General features: G+C 36.9%; 1 protein-coding gene across 1 annotated transcript in view; it reads right to left on the reverse strand.

Annotated features, from left to right (window-relative positions):
- Window positions 1-18,915, reverse strand: part of LOC132309043 (protein ADP-ribosyltransferase PARP3) — an 84,261-nt gene that overhangs the window by 27,519 nt on the left and 37,827 nt on the right. The window contains 4 exon segments of the mRNA XM_059807396.1: window positions 9,008-9,081; window positions 9,084-9,397; window positions 9,510-9,643; window positions 9,735-9,887. Of these exon segments, the coding sequence (XP_059663379.1) occupies window positions 9,008-9,081; window positions 9,084-9,397; window positions 9,510-9,643; window positions 9,735-9,887 (675 nt within the window).

The raw sequence follows: 18,915 nt of genomic DNA on the forward strand, positions 1-18,915 counted from the left end.
CCAAAGCTAACATTTGTATTATTTTATTTTCTTCAAGCATCATGTTAAATGTCAATGAGATGTTTTTGTGAGATTAGATAAAGTATATGCTTGAGTACTGTGTCAAATTTAAATACCATCAAGATAGCCTGAGGAACTCCAGTGTGACATTGGATTTTGAAAAATGATTGTTTATTATTTAAAAATTTAACTGGAGGTCAATAAGGCTGACTTAGGTGGAAAGTTTCAAGTTGACATGATTATTGCCTTGTTACCAAACTCGTTTGACTCTTTTAGAATGAACTAAATAAGGAACCAGTTTGAGTTCACATTCGTTGATATCCTTATAGAATTGGTAACATATGAAGGGATAATCAGAAGTATGGGCGTTCCTATCAATCTAACCTAGTTTACATCATCTTCTTCTAGGCCTAAGTGGAAGGGCAAAGGAAAGAGGAAGGAAAATAGAAGGATTAGGCTAGCACAAAACATGGGTATTCAAAAGGTTAAAGGGAATAAGGCAGTGTATGTTGAGGGCGAAAGAAACTGTTTCTTTTCCCGCTAACTAAGACACTGAAGGACGAACTATTTAAGCAATGACGTGGCATAGGAAAATGTATATTTAATCATTAAGCCATGTTATATGGTTGTGTTTATTAATTCCTGATTGATAGATTCTGGAGCCACTAAACATGTTTGCGATTCGTTGTAAGGATTTCAAGAATCCAGAAGCCTCGATGATATGGATATATATTTGTACTTGACCTGATACCAAGGTTGTAGTTAAGTCAATGGGAGTATTACATCTGAAATTAGAGAGTATGAGGATATTAGTATTAAAGAACTATTTTTATGCACAGAAGTTAGACGCAATCTAATTCTTGTTTTACTTATGGTTTATAAAAACTGTATTGTTATTTTGAAAAACTAGTTTTATAAAATTGAATAGATGTGCGATTGCTTCTGGTGCATTGAAAGATGGTTAATATACTATAATCACAAACTCTTAATATTTGCAAGATGTAGAAACTAATGTTGCATTTTTTGGATTGAATGTTAAGAGAAGATTTGTTATTCTTGATTCATTATATTTTTAGTGTCTATTTTTGGGTTATAATCAGTCAAAATAAGATTCAAAGTTTGGTCAAAGAAGGTTTATAACCTTGTGAGGCAGAGGAGCCTAAACCAAACTTGTGAATCCTATTTTGAAGGATAGATAACTCTAAGGATTTAATCAGCCAAATGAAATAGACATAAAGGACAATTGGAGTCGGTACACACAGACACGTGTGGTCTTATGAACATCCAAGCAAGATTACTCACGTTTTGGATAAATTTATCTGATGCGACACAAGTCTTAAATTTTTGGTATATTCTGAAATTGTCAAGACTGATGTGGAGCACAGATTAGGTAAACTTATCAAAACACTTTGATCTGATTGTGGATATGAGTATTTCTTGGGATAGTGCAAAGATTATATGGTCAATGAGGGTATTGTTGTGACGGCCCAAGTTTTGTAAACCCGGTGCGTCAGTGATGACCAAAAGATGACCCGATAACGGATCCGAAATGCGAAAGCGAAAGGTGAAACAACGGTCTCTAGAGATACAATGCGTCTCTAAGACACCAATGTGACCCTCAATGAGGTTATGGAACTCAAAGGAAAACAAATGCGGAAGTGTCATTTCAAAACAGACAAAAAGGAACCTAGGGGCAAAATGGTCATTTTATAAAAGTGGATTCAAGTGTTATCGAGCACACCGTTGGGAAGACAATGAAAAGTTAAACATAATGGACTCAAGAATTTCATTATTCGGAGTCCGGACGAAGGAGAAAGGTCAAAAACAAAAATGATGTCGTGGTAGCCCGACGAGGACAGCCCACTACTGTTGCAACTGAGAGTAAAAACGGGCATCTAAACGGACTTTTCTGGAAAAACTCAAAGAAGAAACCCCCCCTAAAATCGAGTTTCCTACCCCAATTAAGAATGGAAACAAAAAAAATACATTGAAAAATACCCAGAATACCCCCAAGAAAATTTGTTCAAGGGGGTAAAAATTTCTCCGAGCTGCTGCCCAAGGAAAGGAAATAGGGCTTCAGGAGGTTTTTAAATTGCCTAAATTGAAAATGCAATCTTAAAATACACCCACAAGACCCCCAGAAGTTTCGGATCGGTCATCATACTTTTCAAAAAAAAGTCGATGAATAGTACCAAGTACATTTGCACTAAAAATCTGCAAAACCTGGCAGCAAAGATTTTTTGGACAAATATGGATTTTTGAGGGTCAAGATGGCATTTTCTGGAGAAACACAAAGAAGAAACCCCCCTCAAATTTGAGTTTTCTATGTGAATCATGAGGAAAAATGAAAAAAATACATTGTGAAATACCTGAAATGCCCCTGGAACAGAATAGTGTAAAACTCCCTAAAAATGCTACTTAGAGTTTTTGTTTCATCAAGGATGGTGTTGTTTGCCAAAGTGAGTATGCAAGTGCATGCAATATGATAAAATAGATGTACCAACATGGCCTAAAGCCTCTTTACATTCCATTAACAAGTTTTAGCATACAAAGCCTCCATAGTTAATAAAAATACATTTTCAAGCAAAATATGGCACCAATTGAATACAAGTGCAAATATAAACTTGCTTGGCCCTTGGCCTCATGTCCTACATGTCAAATGCATTAAAAGGAGTGTACTTATGTACACTTTACATACGTAGAGTCAAAGAATACAAGTTTGATACATAATGCTACCAGACGATCCAAGGCAATGAAATCTTCTAGTCTTAAGTCCTATACCTGAAATATGCCCAAGTATCGTAGGGGTGAGTAACATAAAGCTACTTGTAGGAGATGAGCATGCGTCGACCTAGCATTTTACAATTTTATCACCTTAAGGTGAAACATATCAAAGGGGTTCATGTCACCTAACGTCTATGTCAAAATGAGACTTAGGAAGTATCATAAGCTACCTTAAAACATTTCTAGCATAATCACATTGTTCATACAATTCAAATAACATGGAAACATGTTATACAAAGCAACAAGATATAGATTCTCAGAGTCTTCAACTTGAAGTCCAAGATACGAAAACAACAAGAGTGGGTCATGCCACCTAACGTCTATGTTCAAAGTGAATTTATAGGATCATTCCTAAACTACATTTGAACATCAAAACACAAATTATGATATCGATGCAATTTAACCAACATTAGAACTTCCAATACAACGCTTAAAGCATGATTTCTCAAATTTAACATCTTGCAACTTAAAATGGGAAATCAAACAAAGAACAACAAGTTACGATATCATCTAGTTATCAACTTGAAATGAAATACGAAATCAAACAAAGTGGATACTCGGACGTCACGTCGGATCAGACCGACAACATAGTTACTTTTGCGTTACTAGCCCATGGGTAACCTCCCTATGTGCGCACTAGACTGTATAGAGGGACAATCCCCCGTACTAGAACCAAGTCCTAGCTGTAGCCAAACAACGACATCTCCAAGTTTCCAAAATCAACAAATTATGCAACAACGTATATATATATCAACATGTATATACAAGATATCAACTATTTACCAAGCACAATCCAATTTTGGAAACTTATACAATACATGCTCAAAGTCTACAACTACTATGTCATAAAAGATGTCAAATACAAAGTGTGCAATTTCTTACACATAGCAACAATATATTCAATAAGGAAAAACATATTCTCATGAATATAAAAGTAACAACTATGTTATCCAATGCTCAAAAGTAATCAAGTGAATATACACCAAATCCAAATCCATGATTTAAATATAAAAACAACTTCCAAAATGCAATTAAATCCATGGAGTAATAAAATAGAATTTAATTAAACATAAATAGTTAAATTTTCTAAATCCCAAGTTAATCCCAAATAACCTCAATTTAATATATTTTGAAGGACTTGTCATGGTCATCACATATATATCATAAAATGACAAGTTAAGTGACTAAAACACTTAAAACAAAATTAATCAAGCTAATTAATTAATTTCCTCTAGATTTTTAAATAATTCCAAATGCCCTCAATTTAATCTATGTTAGAGAACATGCCAAGGCCTATCCAAATATCACATTACATCATGATTTCATGTTTGCCGTCACCATGTGAATTAAACTTTCACAAAAGATAAATATTAAATAAATTTTGTAATTCTTATCCAAATGCCCCAAATTTAATATATGATAATCAACATACTAAAACTTAATTTCCTAGCATGCCACAATTTAATTCCATGTTATACACAAAGCCATATGAATTAAATCTCAAATATATAAATTAATTAAATTAAATTCTAAATCTTAAACAAAACATGCTCACAAATTGTATATGCTCATATAACAATCAATACAACATAAATATAATCCTAAGACACCCCCTACCTCAATTTGAGATAAAAATATCAAAAGTCATCAAAACGAAACGGCTCTGAATCCGACAAAACTCCTAGGTTTTGTCGGGGACAACACGATCTATATGAATCTCCAAGAAGCCCCATGAAAATCCAAACTTGGCCTAAATCCCACACTCAAAATTTAGTGAGAAATGGTTTCTAATAACGAGGAATGGTAGAGCACGACGAGGCGAGCAACAAATGCAAAGGCCGAAGGATTTTCACTTAGGAAAAGTAAGTTAAAGGAGGAGAGAGAAGATGGCAGCTCCATGGGCATCCATGGCTGTCTTTGGTCGTGCAAGGAGAGGAGGAAGAAGAAGAAAATCAGATTTTTCTTCTTTAAGGCACCTATTTATAGTAAATCACAAAAAGTGTTCCAAAAGGGCCCCCGTCGAGTCCGGAAAAGTGGATTTTGAGCAAACGAGCTCAAATGGAAAAACTCCATGAACGAAAAAGATTCAAAATGAGAAAATATGAACAACAGAAGAAACGGCGTCAAAAACCAAGTCCCAAGCAGAAAGTTAGGCCCCGAACAAGTTCGGCGGCAACTAGGTCCAAAAACTCTGAAACTGGAGAAAAATGACCAGAACGGAATTCTATGAATTTACAAGTCCACAAAAAGTGAAAATGAATCCCATATGAGAATCTAGGCTCCAGACGAGACATTTTGCAATAACTTTGGTTAATTGCACAATGGCCCCTACAAAAAGGGTTAACTGCGAAACTGCCCCAGAATAAAAATATCTTCCACAAAATATTTTCTTAGATGCCCCTGAAATAAAATATCTTCAAAAGATATTTATGAAAAGTACCCCAAAAAATGAAATTAATTCTAAAGATTTATGCATCCATACCCCTATGGGCACTGGAAGCAACCAGAGTACTTTCTTGCAAAAGTAAAGATACGTATTTCGTGGAAACCACTCACGATAAGGATACATGAAGTCAAAAACCAACTTCGAGCACAAGAAGTGAGGTTGTGCCAAAAACTGACAAACGGAGATCAGACGAAATAGGGAAAATGACAGAATAGGAAAAAGACGAAATAGAACATAGTGTCCAAAAACGAAAAGTGCGAAAATGACTCGGTCCTCAAAGGAAGTTGTCAATTCACATGAAAGAGTCTCAGAAACCAATTCTGAGCACTCGAGATGACACTAAGCGACGAAAAACCATCCACAGAAAAGAAAAGACAACGGAAAAAATTTATCCGCAAAATTTGAGGAAAAAGGGAAAGGAAGAAAATGACTGGGTCATTACAGTTGTGTACTAGTTTTCCGTAATTGACGCTAAATGCATTTAGGTGACAAAAAGGAATAACAGAATTCCACTTAACATGGTTAGATCTATGATCAGTTATGCCACATTATCTCTTTCATTTAAAAGTTTAGCGTTAATGACGTCAATGCGCATTATGAACTGCATTCCATCTTAGTCTGTCTCAAGGATATCGTTGAGCTGTGTTTTTTTTTTTTTTACTAAATCTTAGTTTGAATCAAATCTTAGTTTGAATCACATGCATATATGGGGTAGTCTTGCACATGTGCGCTTGATATAAATAAGTAAGTTAGAAGCAGATCATATGCATGATTGATTTGATAGCTACTCTAAAGGCATTAGGATGGATTATTTTATGATCTCAATGATAAAAGTTGATTTTTTACACTCACTGTTTATCTATAGGATGATCATATTATGAATTATATACTTAGTAACATAATGTGTGAGAATATGGTATTAGTACCAGTTTGTACCACAAGATGAACACACTTATTATAGAAATTAAGAGTTATAGATGAATTCCCTATTGATGCATCAGCATCATATAGTACATAGATTCCTGCATCGGTACATTGATGTAGTGGGAGAATAATCATCCAATCTGACAGAATCATGTTTTTAGGTAAGACCTTTACGGATATCCCTGTTAAACATGAGTTGGACCCAGTAAGCTACACGGAAGCGTGAACCGATATGGATATAGATCATTTTAGCAAGTTGCTATGAAATCAAAGTTGGAATCTATGTATTCTAATAAAATCTGGGATCTTGTAGAACTTTCTAGTAGGGTGATACCTATAGAAGGCAAGTTAATCTACAAAAGGATACCAGAAGATTTCTTATTGAATAAATTATGAGTGTACAAGGGAATGTCATTATTTTTCTAATTCTATATATATTGATGACATCCTACTCATTTAGAATGATGTGGAAGTTTTATCATCAGTAAAGAGGTAGTTGTTCAATTATTTTAAAATGAAGGATTTTCAAGATGTAAGCTATATTCCTAGGATCAAGCTTTTGCAAGATCAGGTTAAAAGGAAAATAGGCTTATCTTAATAATCCTACATTGATAAAGTTTTGACCAGGTTTGGTATGTATAACTCAAAGAATGAGTTCTTGCTTTATTGATATGGATTGCTCTCTCTAGTAAGTAGTTTTCCAAGACTAGCAGAGGAGATTGAGTAAATGAGACTGGAACTATATGCTTTGACATATGGGAGTCTCATATATACCATGGTCTATACCAAACATGACATCCGCTACATTGTAGGGATAGTCAGAAGATATCAGTCCAATCCTGGACTTGATAACTGGTCTGTTGTGAAAAATATCATTAAGTACCTTAGGAAAACCAATGATCTCATACTCATTTATGGATGTGATGATGTGGTTCCAGTTAGGTATGATAGTTTTGTTTTCAAATCAAAAGTTGATACTGTGAGGTTCATAACTTAGTGTATGTTCACTCAATGGAAGGGAAATCAGTTAGTAGATTGTTAATCAGATTTCAACTGCTGACTCAAACCTGTAGGGGGAGTATATTGCAGCCTTAAAGGCAGCAAAGGAAGTCTTTTAGTTTGATCTCACTGATTTAGAGGTTGTGGAGCATACTAGCCTGCCTATCGAGCTATATTGCGACAATAGTGCAGAAGTAGTCCAAACCAATGATCCAAGGTTCCATAGAGGAACAAGGTACACTAAGAGGAAAGTATCATGTCCTACATGATATTGTCCGCAAGAAGATATGCTCATGGCTAGAACATTGCATTGGAACACAACTTTGTTGATCCATTAATAAAGGTATTATCGGTCAATAGTTTTGATCATCGCCTAGATAACATTGGAGTTAGATGCAATTTGAATTGGCTATGAGGGAAAGTGGGAGCTGTTGGGATTTATATGCCCTGGCATAGCAAATTCCTATTTGGATTATAGTGACATATGTTCCTGACGTTTCTGAAATATTTATGCTTTATACAATTAGTGAATTCAATATATTATGTTTCGATTCATTATAGAATTGATAGTGTCCACTTGATTACAAGAGATATTTATAGATGTATGTGATGGCAATCAATACATGAATATAAATAGTAATCATAAATTGTTCATAGTCAGTAATTATGGATGAACTCATAATTAATTAAGACTTGAACTGGATCCACGTTAGGTTGAGATATATTGCGAGAGCCGTCGTATGCAATTACTCCCTATCTCCGTCATGGAATTTAACTCTTAAGCATGAGAGAAATATAGACTTTTTTATTAATTAGTAATTACTTTGATTTGTTTGGCGGAATCTTCGGAATCCTTAGACCGACACTTTGGGTAATTATATAATTAATAGTTAGAGGGTTATATTTTCAATATTTGCATCATTGCTACTTGTATTTATTTTGTATTGATTATGGTTGATCACAAAGTAAATTCGAAGGCCTTCGTGTGTTTTTAGACAAAATGATTTATTATATATTTATTTATTTAAATTATTATTTTTGTCAAATAAATGTTTTATTGTGATCGAGCCAGAAATAATTAATGGTACCAAAATAAATATATTGATTAAGTAGTCGGATTAATGACTTTATTTATCCGATAACTAATTATGCATAGAGGGGTCAAAGTGTAATATTGACTTAGAAGGTTATTTATTATTTAATTGGAGTTCAATTAATTTCTTTTAGTGGAGTAGAAATTAATTTATGAATTAATTGAATTGGGTCCATGGACCAGGCCAATTATTAATTCATTATAGCCAATAAAATAATAAGCCTAAAGGATTCTCACTCATAGTCCAACTTGATATTAGAATCCTATTAGATTTGAGACATGTGAATTAGAGATTGAGAATGATTTATTGTTTTCTTTTCTTTATCTTTATGTTGTCTATATATATACATGGTCTATGTATATTTTAGGGGGTGATTTTTTTGAAGAAGGAAAGGAATATATTTTCTCTCTCTAGAAAATTAGGGTTAGTGTTCTCATCAAATGGAGGCTCCCACAAGCCTATTTTTCCAAGGTCGTTCATGTAGGCTTATGAGTGATTCCTAAAGGTGAAACAATTAGCAAGAAGATGGTGATCCAAGGAGAAGGCATTTTGCTAAGGGATTTACAATAAGTGAAAACATTCACTTTAGAGGAAAGATTTAAAGGTTTAGTTAGACCTTTGATGTAAGTATTCAATCTGTTAATTGAATGATACTTTATATTTTATTTTTTGCATAAAACTTGTCTCTATGTGATGAATCAAGATCTGTGAATGAAAATCCCTCGAAAAGTTTTTAAAATAACACGTTTCCCAACAAGACCTTCATAAAAATTTTAACCAACGGCTCCAATTTGCAATGGGCTGCTGCAGCTCCAAGCTTCCGAAGACTGATCCCCCATGTCGAACATCAACTCCATCATCCTACATTTTAGAAGATCTCTCTAGAATAAGCATCACTCCATACCAAAAAGACTACAATGAGGTACAAGGTCTTCGATTGCACTTCTGGATTTTCTTCTCTCTCCCCCATGGCTCGAACTCGTTTCCAGTTAGCTCCTTAAACAGCCTAGAAAACTCCTCCACAGCGCTGTCCACGATACCCCATTCCTCAAGCCTTTCCTCTGCTCTGGCATCATTGCCAACTTGTCCTTTTTTGTAGTACATGTACAAGCCACTCTCGGGTACCGTAATCAGTTGCACGACACAATAACTGCACAAATAAACTCAGATACCAATTATTATGAAAAATAATAATATAATAATAATAAATAAAATAGAGAATTCAGAAACTGGAAGAACCAAGAGAAAAGTTTGTGCGCTACTCGTTAACTCTGCGTGCTCGGTCACAAACTGAAAAGGCACAGTTGAACAAAATCCCATCTTTTTCCATGATTTTTCCACCTTGATCTTCCAACTTAGTGTCCTTGTGGACAACTCTCTTTCCGTACAAATTGATCTGCACAACACACAAGTCACCATGGAAAGTTAAATTTAGTAGCAAACAAGAAATTAATTTATATAGGACTCTCTTAGTAAGGATACTGTACTTCTGCTGAAATGGATTCAATTGCCTCTTCGCTAGAAATTCCTTTTCCATATACTAAAAGGTCATTGACAAAATCATAAGCGTTGAGAGGCTGAGCTTCCTGTTTCTTGATGCTATCAATCAACCATGCTTCCCTTACCATCGGTATGCCTCTCTCTTTAATGGAAGTTTCAATGTCAGAGAAATGCGAACAAGATTCATACCATTTGCAATGATAAACTAAAGAAAAATACAGTGTTAACCACTAAGAAATATATATATCAGTGGTTCCTCCAAAAAACACATTTCACTAAACAATTAACTTCAGATCAATCCAACAACGAATTGAACAAGTGACCGACTAAATGACCACAAAAATAGTCCTACCAAGTGAGACTAGTTGTGATGTTTTCGATTTTCGCCATTTTTTATATTTTATTTTTCTTATTTTTTTGGAATTTTTGTCGCTGCAAGGGCAATTTCGTCTTTTCACATTTTTCGTACCGGACACCGTGGGGTGTGCCGGGTGTGTCAGTGAGTTGGTTGGGACATTTCATTGAGTTCTGAACTCTTTGAAATGCAAGGGTGATCATTTCTACATTTTTTCGCTTTTCGGGTCGGACAGTCCTATGTGGGACCCACTGCCGGGATTGTTGCATACGGGTATTTTGATTGGGTTCATTTGCATCATATTTATTTTTAATTATTGTGTTTTAAGTGATTATAAATTAAATATATATTTATGAGTGTATGTGGTGAGAATTAAAAAAGAAAAGAAAAAGAGAAAATAAAATAAAATAGGTGGGACCCACCATTATCTCACAAAAAGGATGAAAGACCACATTTTGGTCTCATTTTCTCAATTCTCTCTCTCACTCCTGAAACCTTCTCTCTCACCCTCTCAAAGTTTCAGTTTCTTTTTCTTTTTGCTTTTAAACTTCAAGCTTAGATTTCTCCTTCAATACTTGGTGTTTTTTAGTGTCGTTTGCGGCAAATTGAAGCTCACGACGAGATCTACGAGTTGATCAGAGCCAATCTTCATTTGGCCACCATTTGGGAAATCTCTAATCCTAGGGTTTGAGGTGAAAATTGGGACTTTTGGCTTAAATTGAGGTAGGGGTCTCTAATTCGCATTTTTCTTGTTCCTTTGTGAGTCAATTTCTATTAATTGTTGTTAGCATGATTAATTGATGATATTAGTATGATTAATTGATGTTAGTAGCGTGATTAATTGATGTATTAGCATGATTAATTGATGTTAATTACCCTAAAATGATTTTATGGTAGTATATAAAGTTCATGATTATGTGTAAACATTGATTTGTATGAAAAATATGTCTAAGTATTGATTTCCTATATTTATTGTGTTGTTAAATTGCTAGAAGTGATGTATGCAAACATGTATGATCATCCTTGAAATTATGATAAAGAATGTTTTATTGTATTGTATGAAAATCTTGTATTTGTTGATTTACTTAGAAAGTATGCATAATGTGTTAATTTTTCTATGCCTATGATGCTTAATAATTTGTTAGAAATTTTATATGGAAGCATGTTAATTGTGTGATAATAATTGTCTCCATTTTCATAGTATTAAAAAGACTTGTGATATGCATACAAGCATTGGGCATGAAAGAAAAGGGAAAGTGTTTAGAAATGAAATTGAAAAGGGGATTTTGGGGAGAAATTTGAGAAAATGGTTTTGAGAAAACTCAGTCGCCGCGGAGTCACCAAAGGGCCGGTGTGTTAATATAGCCTAGAGGGAACTAGGGAGATTACCCTAGCGTGGTTGAGCTATCTGGGCCCCAAATAACGCTGCGGAGGTACCAAAGGTCAGGGACAGTAGCCAATCATTCTCCGTGTCGCTGCGGAGTTACCAAAGGGCGTGTTATATTAACAGTTTGTGAAATGATGGAAGTTTTCTGAAAAATGGGGAGTGACATGCATGACATTGCATTCATGGCACGGCATTCTTTTGTTTTGGATTTGAAAATGTATATTGTATTTTTTCTCAGCTTTATATAACCCCATTCCCTATTGTCCTATTCATTGTTTGGATTCACGGGGCCACAAGAGATGAGTCTTAGGCACTATCTACTAAGCAATTTGCTCACCCCGTTACATTTAACATTTTTCAGGACACGGATGGCAAGTGGCAGACGACGCTCCTCTACAGGGTTCGATGGGTTAGTAGACCATTTTGACATACTTTGTAATTATAATCTTATTTTATTATTATTAATTTATTTATTTATTATTACTTATTTTTTTATAAACCCGAAATGACATGTATACTATGTATTGACGTAGGAAATAGTGGTGTTGTTCCTGGTTGACCTCGGGTTCAGTTAAGGACTCGGCTAACGGTTCGGACCTACGGGTTCGAGTCGTTACAAAGATGGTGTCAGAGCAATGATTTGAATACCATTAGGACGATGGGTAGAGGCCTACCTAGGATTGCATGGGAAGTTGAATTGCATGATTATGTGCTACGTGTTAAAGTGTGTAAATGTTTGTGAAGTATGCTTACTTACTTACTTACTTACTTGTTTATTTACTTACGTGATCACATGCTTATATGTTATATGTGTGTATCACTGACTTACATGATTCATGAGTAGATGTTATGTTTTCAGTGTGTAATTGTTTAGCAGGCACGTTTTTATGTTGTATTAGTTCTACGAGTTGTCACCTACGATAGAGAAAGGTATCGGCGTTGTGAGCATGGGTGATGTGAATAGCACGATCTTTTGAGTCCGTTTTGATCTGGACGAATTCTTCCATTAGGAGTCTTTACCCAAAAGACTGGTAACGGTGGAAGGATTTGATCTTAGGTGTCTTCCGGGACAGAAGTTCTCATTTTCTTGCACGGGCGAGAGTTTGTGTTGTGTTTTTTTCGGTATAGTGAGTGGACTCTTGGGATGATGGTTTAGTAGGGTATGGTGTGTGAGTCATGGGACACTTTCATATAAACAAAGTTGATTAGATGTCACAAGACGTGAGGTGGTATATAGTCTATGACTTGTGAGGTTCAGGTGTTGTGCGGGTTGAGCAAGGTTTGTATTTGGGTTTTTATTTAGAAGTTCACTGAAAGGTTGTGAATTTGTCTCTCAGATAGCCGTTTTGGGAGTAAGAGTAGAGGTTGACATGGAATTAGTGACGAGATGAGTACGTTGCATTTCTGTTTTGACTTCTAGTGAGGAATGCAGAAGCTTAGTGTGGTGTTATTTGGTGACCATAGAGTGTTGGTCACAGATTGTGTTGAGCCAGGATGAGGAGTGACCTCTTTGGCTTGGTGGCCTGTTCTATTTGATTTCTGTATTTTGTAACCCTGTGGGCAGGTATGCGTGAGCATATGCAGGTGGCACCAGAAGGCTATCACACTGGGCAAGTTGCGGGCACACAACTCAGATGAAATCAATGTGGACATTCCATTGTGTTGGATGGTAGTCACGGCGATTGGTTAGGAGATGATAGTGTTAGAGGCGTAGGAGTTATATACCCTTTTGTTTAGTCGGATAGTTTAGTTGTAGGTATGACTTGAGTGCCCAGTTAGATACCAATGAGAGACCACTGTTTTGTAGTTGTCGTAGAGTGTAGTCTGTGTGGTTGACCATTTGGCGTGGTGTTTGTTATCCCTCTTAGGGATTGTTCCTGTAACGTTGCCGCATAGGATTTTTATTTTCTTGTAGCGGGTGTTGACTGATAAGCGCCGAATATTGTATATTCAAGCGCCCTAAATTGCATTAGTAAAGTCCATTGTATGTTAATTTATGTAGATTATCTTCATTTCTATGTTTTTATGCATTTTCAGGTTCATTGGCCAAAATGGAACAAGAATAAGGCCTTGTGGAATCTTGAGCAACAAAAGGTGCCAATGCTGAATTCTGGCAGCAGTAGAACCTGGGCTTTGCTCGCCATTTTGACCTTCCAAAATCGAGAACTGGACTTCCCTCATAACATAAAAGATTTAGAGCTCTGAATTGGCTTTCTAAATCTTCAAACGGTTTGTCATTCGGAGCTCGGAGCAGAGAGTTATGGCCTTGTTACCAGAGGTGCGCAGAACTGCCTGGCAGCAATGAAATTCTGCCTTGATCTTCATTTTCGACCAACCATCCTTGAGAATTGGATCTCCACTAAAACATGAAATATTTAGAGCTCTGAATTAGCTTTCTAAATCTTCAAACGGTTCATCATTCAGAGTTCGGAGCGCAAAGTTATGGCTGTTTAACCGAAGTAGGTCTGGGCGGAGCAAGGCAAGAATGGAGCATTCTGCTCCAATTTCGAGTGCTCGAGCCCTTATTTCGAGTGCTCGAACTTAGGGCAGAATTGCATCCGGAAATGGCCCATTTTCAGCCACTTGCATCTTGGGTTCCTCAATTCTAATTTCCCTCTTTAATGGTTGGTTGGAGATGTTGGTTGGTGGGGGTTTCTAGAGCCTTATCTCTAGAAGATAAGAGAGGGAAGCCACACAATATGATTGAGATTCATTTTACAAGATTAGAGGAGAGAGAAGAGAGCAAGAAGGGTGTGTTCTTGAAGCCAAAGGAAGGGAGCTCGAAAATGGCTTATTCTTCCAAGCTTCCTTCTTCTATTTTTGTATCCATGGATAACTAAACCTCCATCTAGGGAGGTGATGAAGCTCTCTCTTGTAAGCATGCTTTAATTTCATCTAATTTGGGGAATGATTCATGTACATGGTAGTTTCATGATTTAGAGCACTTACACTTGTTGTAATGGATTTCAATGCCTATAAATGATCATGTTGAGTTCATTATCTTGTCTTAGATTTTATCCTCTCATGATTATATAACTTGCATCTTCATAGTGAGAATGGAAATGAAATTGTGAAATGGGTTTAAAGGCATGTTGTATGAGAAATTTGTTAATCCATAGCTTAAGACTTCCTTTTGATGGATTAATCTTGTATCTTGACTTCATGTGCTATTACCATAGTGATTGAGGGGTTTGATGGTCCCTAGCTTAGTGAGCATGTTATGGCTACACCCTAATCTAGGTAGTTCTAGCATGTGGCTCTTTGAGGGATTATACTTAAATCTTGATCCTATGATTTTCTTAAGGATAATGTAGCAATCTAGTATTACTACATATCATTGCCATGTAGTGAAATTGTTTCCCAAGTTAATAGAAATTTAGTATGTTTATAGGATTGGTGGTGAATTCACTTCCCTAGACCTCCTTTTCTAGACTTCTTCTTCTTAAATTCCTTGCATTTATTTCTTTAAGCACATTTCAATTCTAGTGACTAAGTGACAAACCAACAAAACTCTATATACCCCCTCATCATTCTAAAAGTAATCTAGACTCTTAGGTTGCCATAGACTAGCGCAGTCCCAGTGGTTCGACTTACCCAACCAATAGCCCTAGTTTACAATGATTCGTGCTATTGCGAAGGTTGATGTATAATTGACCAACCGATCAATTTTTGGCGCCGTTGCCGGGGACTGCAAACGGTTTAGCGACCAAGGTTCTAGGGTTAAATTTAGTTTGATTGTGAATACTGTGTTTTGTGAATATTTCTTGTGTGGTTTAACCTTTTTTGTGTTGTAAGTGAGATTCTAGGAACTCGAAGCTCGCCGTGGGAATGCTAGCAAATTGTAAGTCTAGAGGACCCCAGGTAAGTCTCGTGACTTCTAGTTTCGAATTGTGAATATCGTGCATGTGTTAAGCTTAGAAGTAATTAAATTGCAAGCCCTTGTCGAGGCTATTTCAATTGTTTTAAATTTCGTATTCAAGCATTGGTCCTTGTCGTGGCCATTTACATTTTTTGTCTTGATAATTGAGGAGAATGGGAACATTGTATGTGGAGGTTATGGTGATGAAGTGTTGTGTTGATTGCTTTGTGTGTTGTTGAATTACTCCTCGATGGAGAATAGTTATCTTCCAACTCAATTCTACACACCACATGAGTTTTGTGCATTTTGCTCTAGTCATACACATCATACAAGAGAATGTCTTCCAACGAGACAATTCTCGGACTTCTATCTAGAGCAACCAAATGAAAATTTCTTTGAACCGGGTAGTGATCCATACTTCAATGGTTATAACTCGGGTTGGGGAGACCAACAAAACTTCTTGTGGCATGACATAGGAAATTCAACCCCACAATCTCATATGCAACCTTTTCAACCCAATGATCATCCTTTCCCGCCCTCTTCTCCTTTTCCACCGTCTCCATTGGATGAGCTAATTGTTGCTAACAAACAAATGATGGAGTCTATGCACACGCAAATGATGGACTCCAACAATCAACTATTGGCTTCCCTTGCTAGCATGCAATCCACAGTAGAGTCTATCAATCAAGTGGTACCATATCACCAGTCCCAAGTTAGTACAATGATAGATGACCAAATATCTCAAATTCAACAAAGGATTAATGCTAAAAATCATGAAGAGGAGGAAACATTTTCATTTGAATTTATGGCCAATCCAAAAGAAAATTCTATGAATGATGAGATTACTCCTAGTAACTTTCATCATGAGAATGATCAAGTGGTTGTTACATGTGAAAATGATGAAATGGTGGTTAAAGATCAAAGTGTTGCCACACATCAAAATGAAGCAATTGTGGTTCAAAATGGGAAAAATAATGATGTAGAGATTGTCTACCCTACTCCAAAACAGCCCCTACATAATCCTTTGCTTGATGCACCTCCTTTAATGGAGTATCCTCTAAAAGCTTGTTTGGCTCATTTCAATTGTGAGGATTTTAATGTTGACAATTCCATTTCAGAGGTGAATTCTTTGCTTAATATTCATCCACATATTCATTCTTTTCCTTTGTCAACATCAAATGTATCTCTTTCTTGGGAGCTTGCATCTCATCCCATTCCCTCACTTGAGTTATCTCAAACTGTTGAGCCCGAACCACCGGATAAGTGTGGGGAGGATGTTGAAAGTTTGAAGTACAATTCTCCGGGCATTCCCATGCTAAATATGATTTTTTAAAACCCTTTGCTAGGTGTTCCCTCACTTGATCCATCTTCCCATAATCCAAATCAGCCCCATAGTCCAAAGTTCTTCATTGAGAAAGAAGAGTGGGTTGAGGTCTTTCCGTTACCTCTTTTCCACTTTTGTCTTCAAAGTCTTCCTCCTCCACTTTTAAAAGAATTATCCTATTTGGGGACCTATGACTCTCTAGAGAGACATGGTATAGGGTAAGGAGGACTAACCTGATCTCGGTGCGTCTAGCTATCGACGTTAAATTTAGCACCCTTGGGGAGCAATTCTTTCGACTTCAATGCCTCCCTAATGATCAATTGCCTGAGCCATGAAATTTTATAGGAAATGGTTAAGAAATGCCAAAATTTAACTTTCTCTGGAACTATCTTAAGTTGTGTTCCACATTTTTAGACTGACTTCTTAGACCTTCTCCACTCTTGTTTTCATTCCCGGAAGTTTCTGGCTCTATCAGGCAATTTTCTCGGACTTTCGACATGGCACTCACATGCATAGCCTCTCATCTTCAATGCATTGTTGGATCATGGTTTCTCAAAATCATCCATGCGTTGGAAAGGTGCTACATTTTGAAAAACTTTCCAAATTGTCCATGCATTAGAAAGAAGTTGAAAAGTTTTCAAAATTTTCCATCCATGCATTACATTGGAATGAAAGTGCAAAGTTTAAATTTTTCCATGCATTGAATTAAAATGGAGTTGCAAAGTTTAAACAAAAAAAATATTTCCATGCATTTGAGATGATTGCAAAGTTTGAAAAAAAAAAAAAAAAAAAAAAAAAACTGCAAAGTTTAAAAACAAAATTTTCAAAATTTTCCATGGAATGGAATGAAGTTCATTGGAGGAAAATTGCACAATCTGAAAAATTTTCAAAATTTTCCTTGCATTGCAATGAAGTGTAGAGTTTGACAATTATCCATCCATGCATTGGATTGTATTAATTTGCAATGTTTCATTATTTTCCATGCATGCAAGGTGAAAATAATCCATCCATGCCTTGATTTGGAAGCATGTTGCAAGGTTTTATCAATTCTTCAGCTCTCAGTTGATCATGTGTACATTCACAATGCATAAGAATGAGGCACCTAATGGAATGACATGCAAAGTTCATCTCTCAACCTCACTGCATAATGTTACAATGCATGCAAAAGTTCATCTCTCAACCTCAATGCTACTGCCTTCATTTCGAGCACTCTATTTCCTCTTTGGAGTGCTCGAAAGCTCTATGAAGCTTGCACAAAACCATTCCGAGGCTACTGCTTGTATTTCGAGCGCTCTAAGTCCATTTTCGAGTGCTCGAAATGTAAGCCTCTTCATTTTCCCGAGCTTACTGATCCAATTTCGAGCACTCGAATTGGCATTTCGAGTGCTCGACATCCCTCCACATCTTGCCAATCTCTCTGCCCCAAGCTCGAGCACTCTAGCTCCCATTTGGAGTGCTCGAGCCTAGCCAACATGCCCACCATGCAACAAACCAAGCAACCTTCCCATCATCAACCAACCTCTTCACCCCATCCTCTCCACCAACCTCCAACCAACCCACAACCCCTTCACCTCACCATCTCTCCCATTCTCGGCAACCCAGCAACCACCACCCCTCAACCTTAAACCTTCTCTCTCTCTCAAACCAAGTTTCCACCATGCAGCTTCCCTCCCTCACTCACTGCATGTCCTTCGAGCACTCGAAGCACCCATTTCGAGTGCTCGAAGTGTGAACCAACTTCTCTTCCTCCCTCACCCGAGCCCTCATCTTTCACAACTCACCTCACCAAACCATCACCCTTACCACCTCTCTGCATCAACCATCTTCCCCATCTCCCTCACCTGCAAACCACCAACTCAACCTCAACCCCACACACCACCCTCCTCCCTCTCTGCAACTCCTCAACCAACCCACATTAACCCACACCCATGCATGCACAACCATGCATGCACAACCTTCATCTCAAACGCATCAACCTCACCTCATCATTCTCAACCCGCATCTCACCTCCCAAACCAACCACCATCCCTCTCGGCCTCACACCATTCAACCACCATCAACCTCACTTCACCACCCTCATCTCATCCCACCATGCATGCAACCCATAACTCAACCAACACCATTCCCTCAACCTCATGCCTGCCCAAAACCATCTCTCTCTCTCGGCACTTTCATGCAACTTGCATGCACCTCACAACCAACTCCAACTTCACAACCCAACCACCCTCAACCTCACCACCCCA

The sequence above is a fragment of the Cornus florida genome, unplaced genomic scaffold (genome assembly GCF_030987335.1).
Source record: "Cornus florida cultivar Cherokee Brave unplaced genomic scaffold, ASM3098733v1 CherokeeBrave_3.0.0_Hap2_Chr05, whole genome shotgun sequence".
Taxonomy (NCBI): domain Eukaryota; kingdom Viridiplantae; phylum Streptophyta; class Magnoliopsida; order Cornales; family Cornaceae; genus Cornus; species Cornus florida.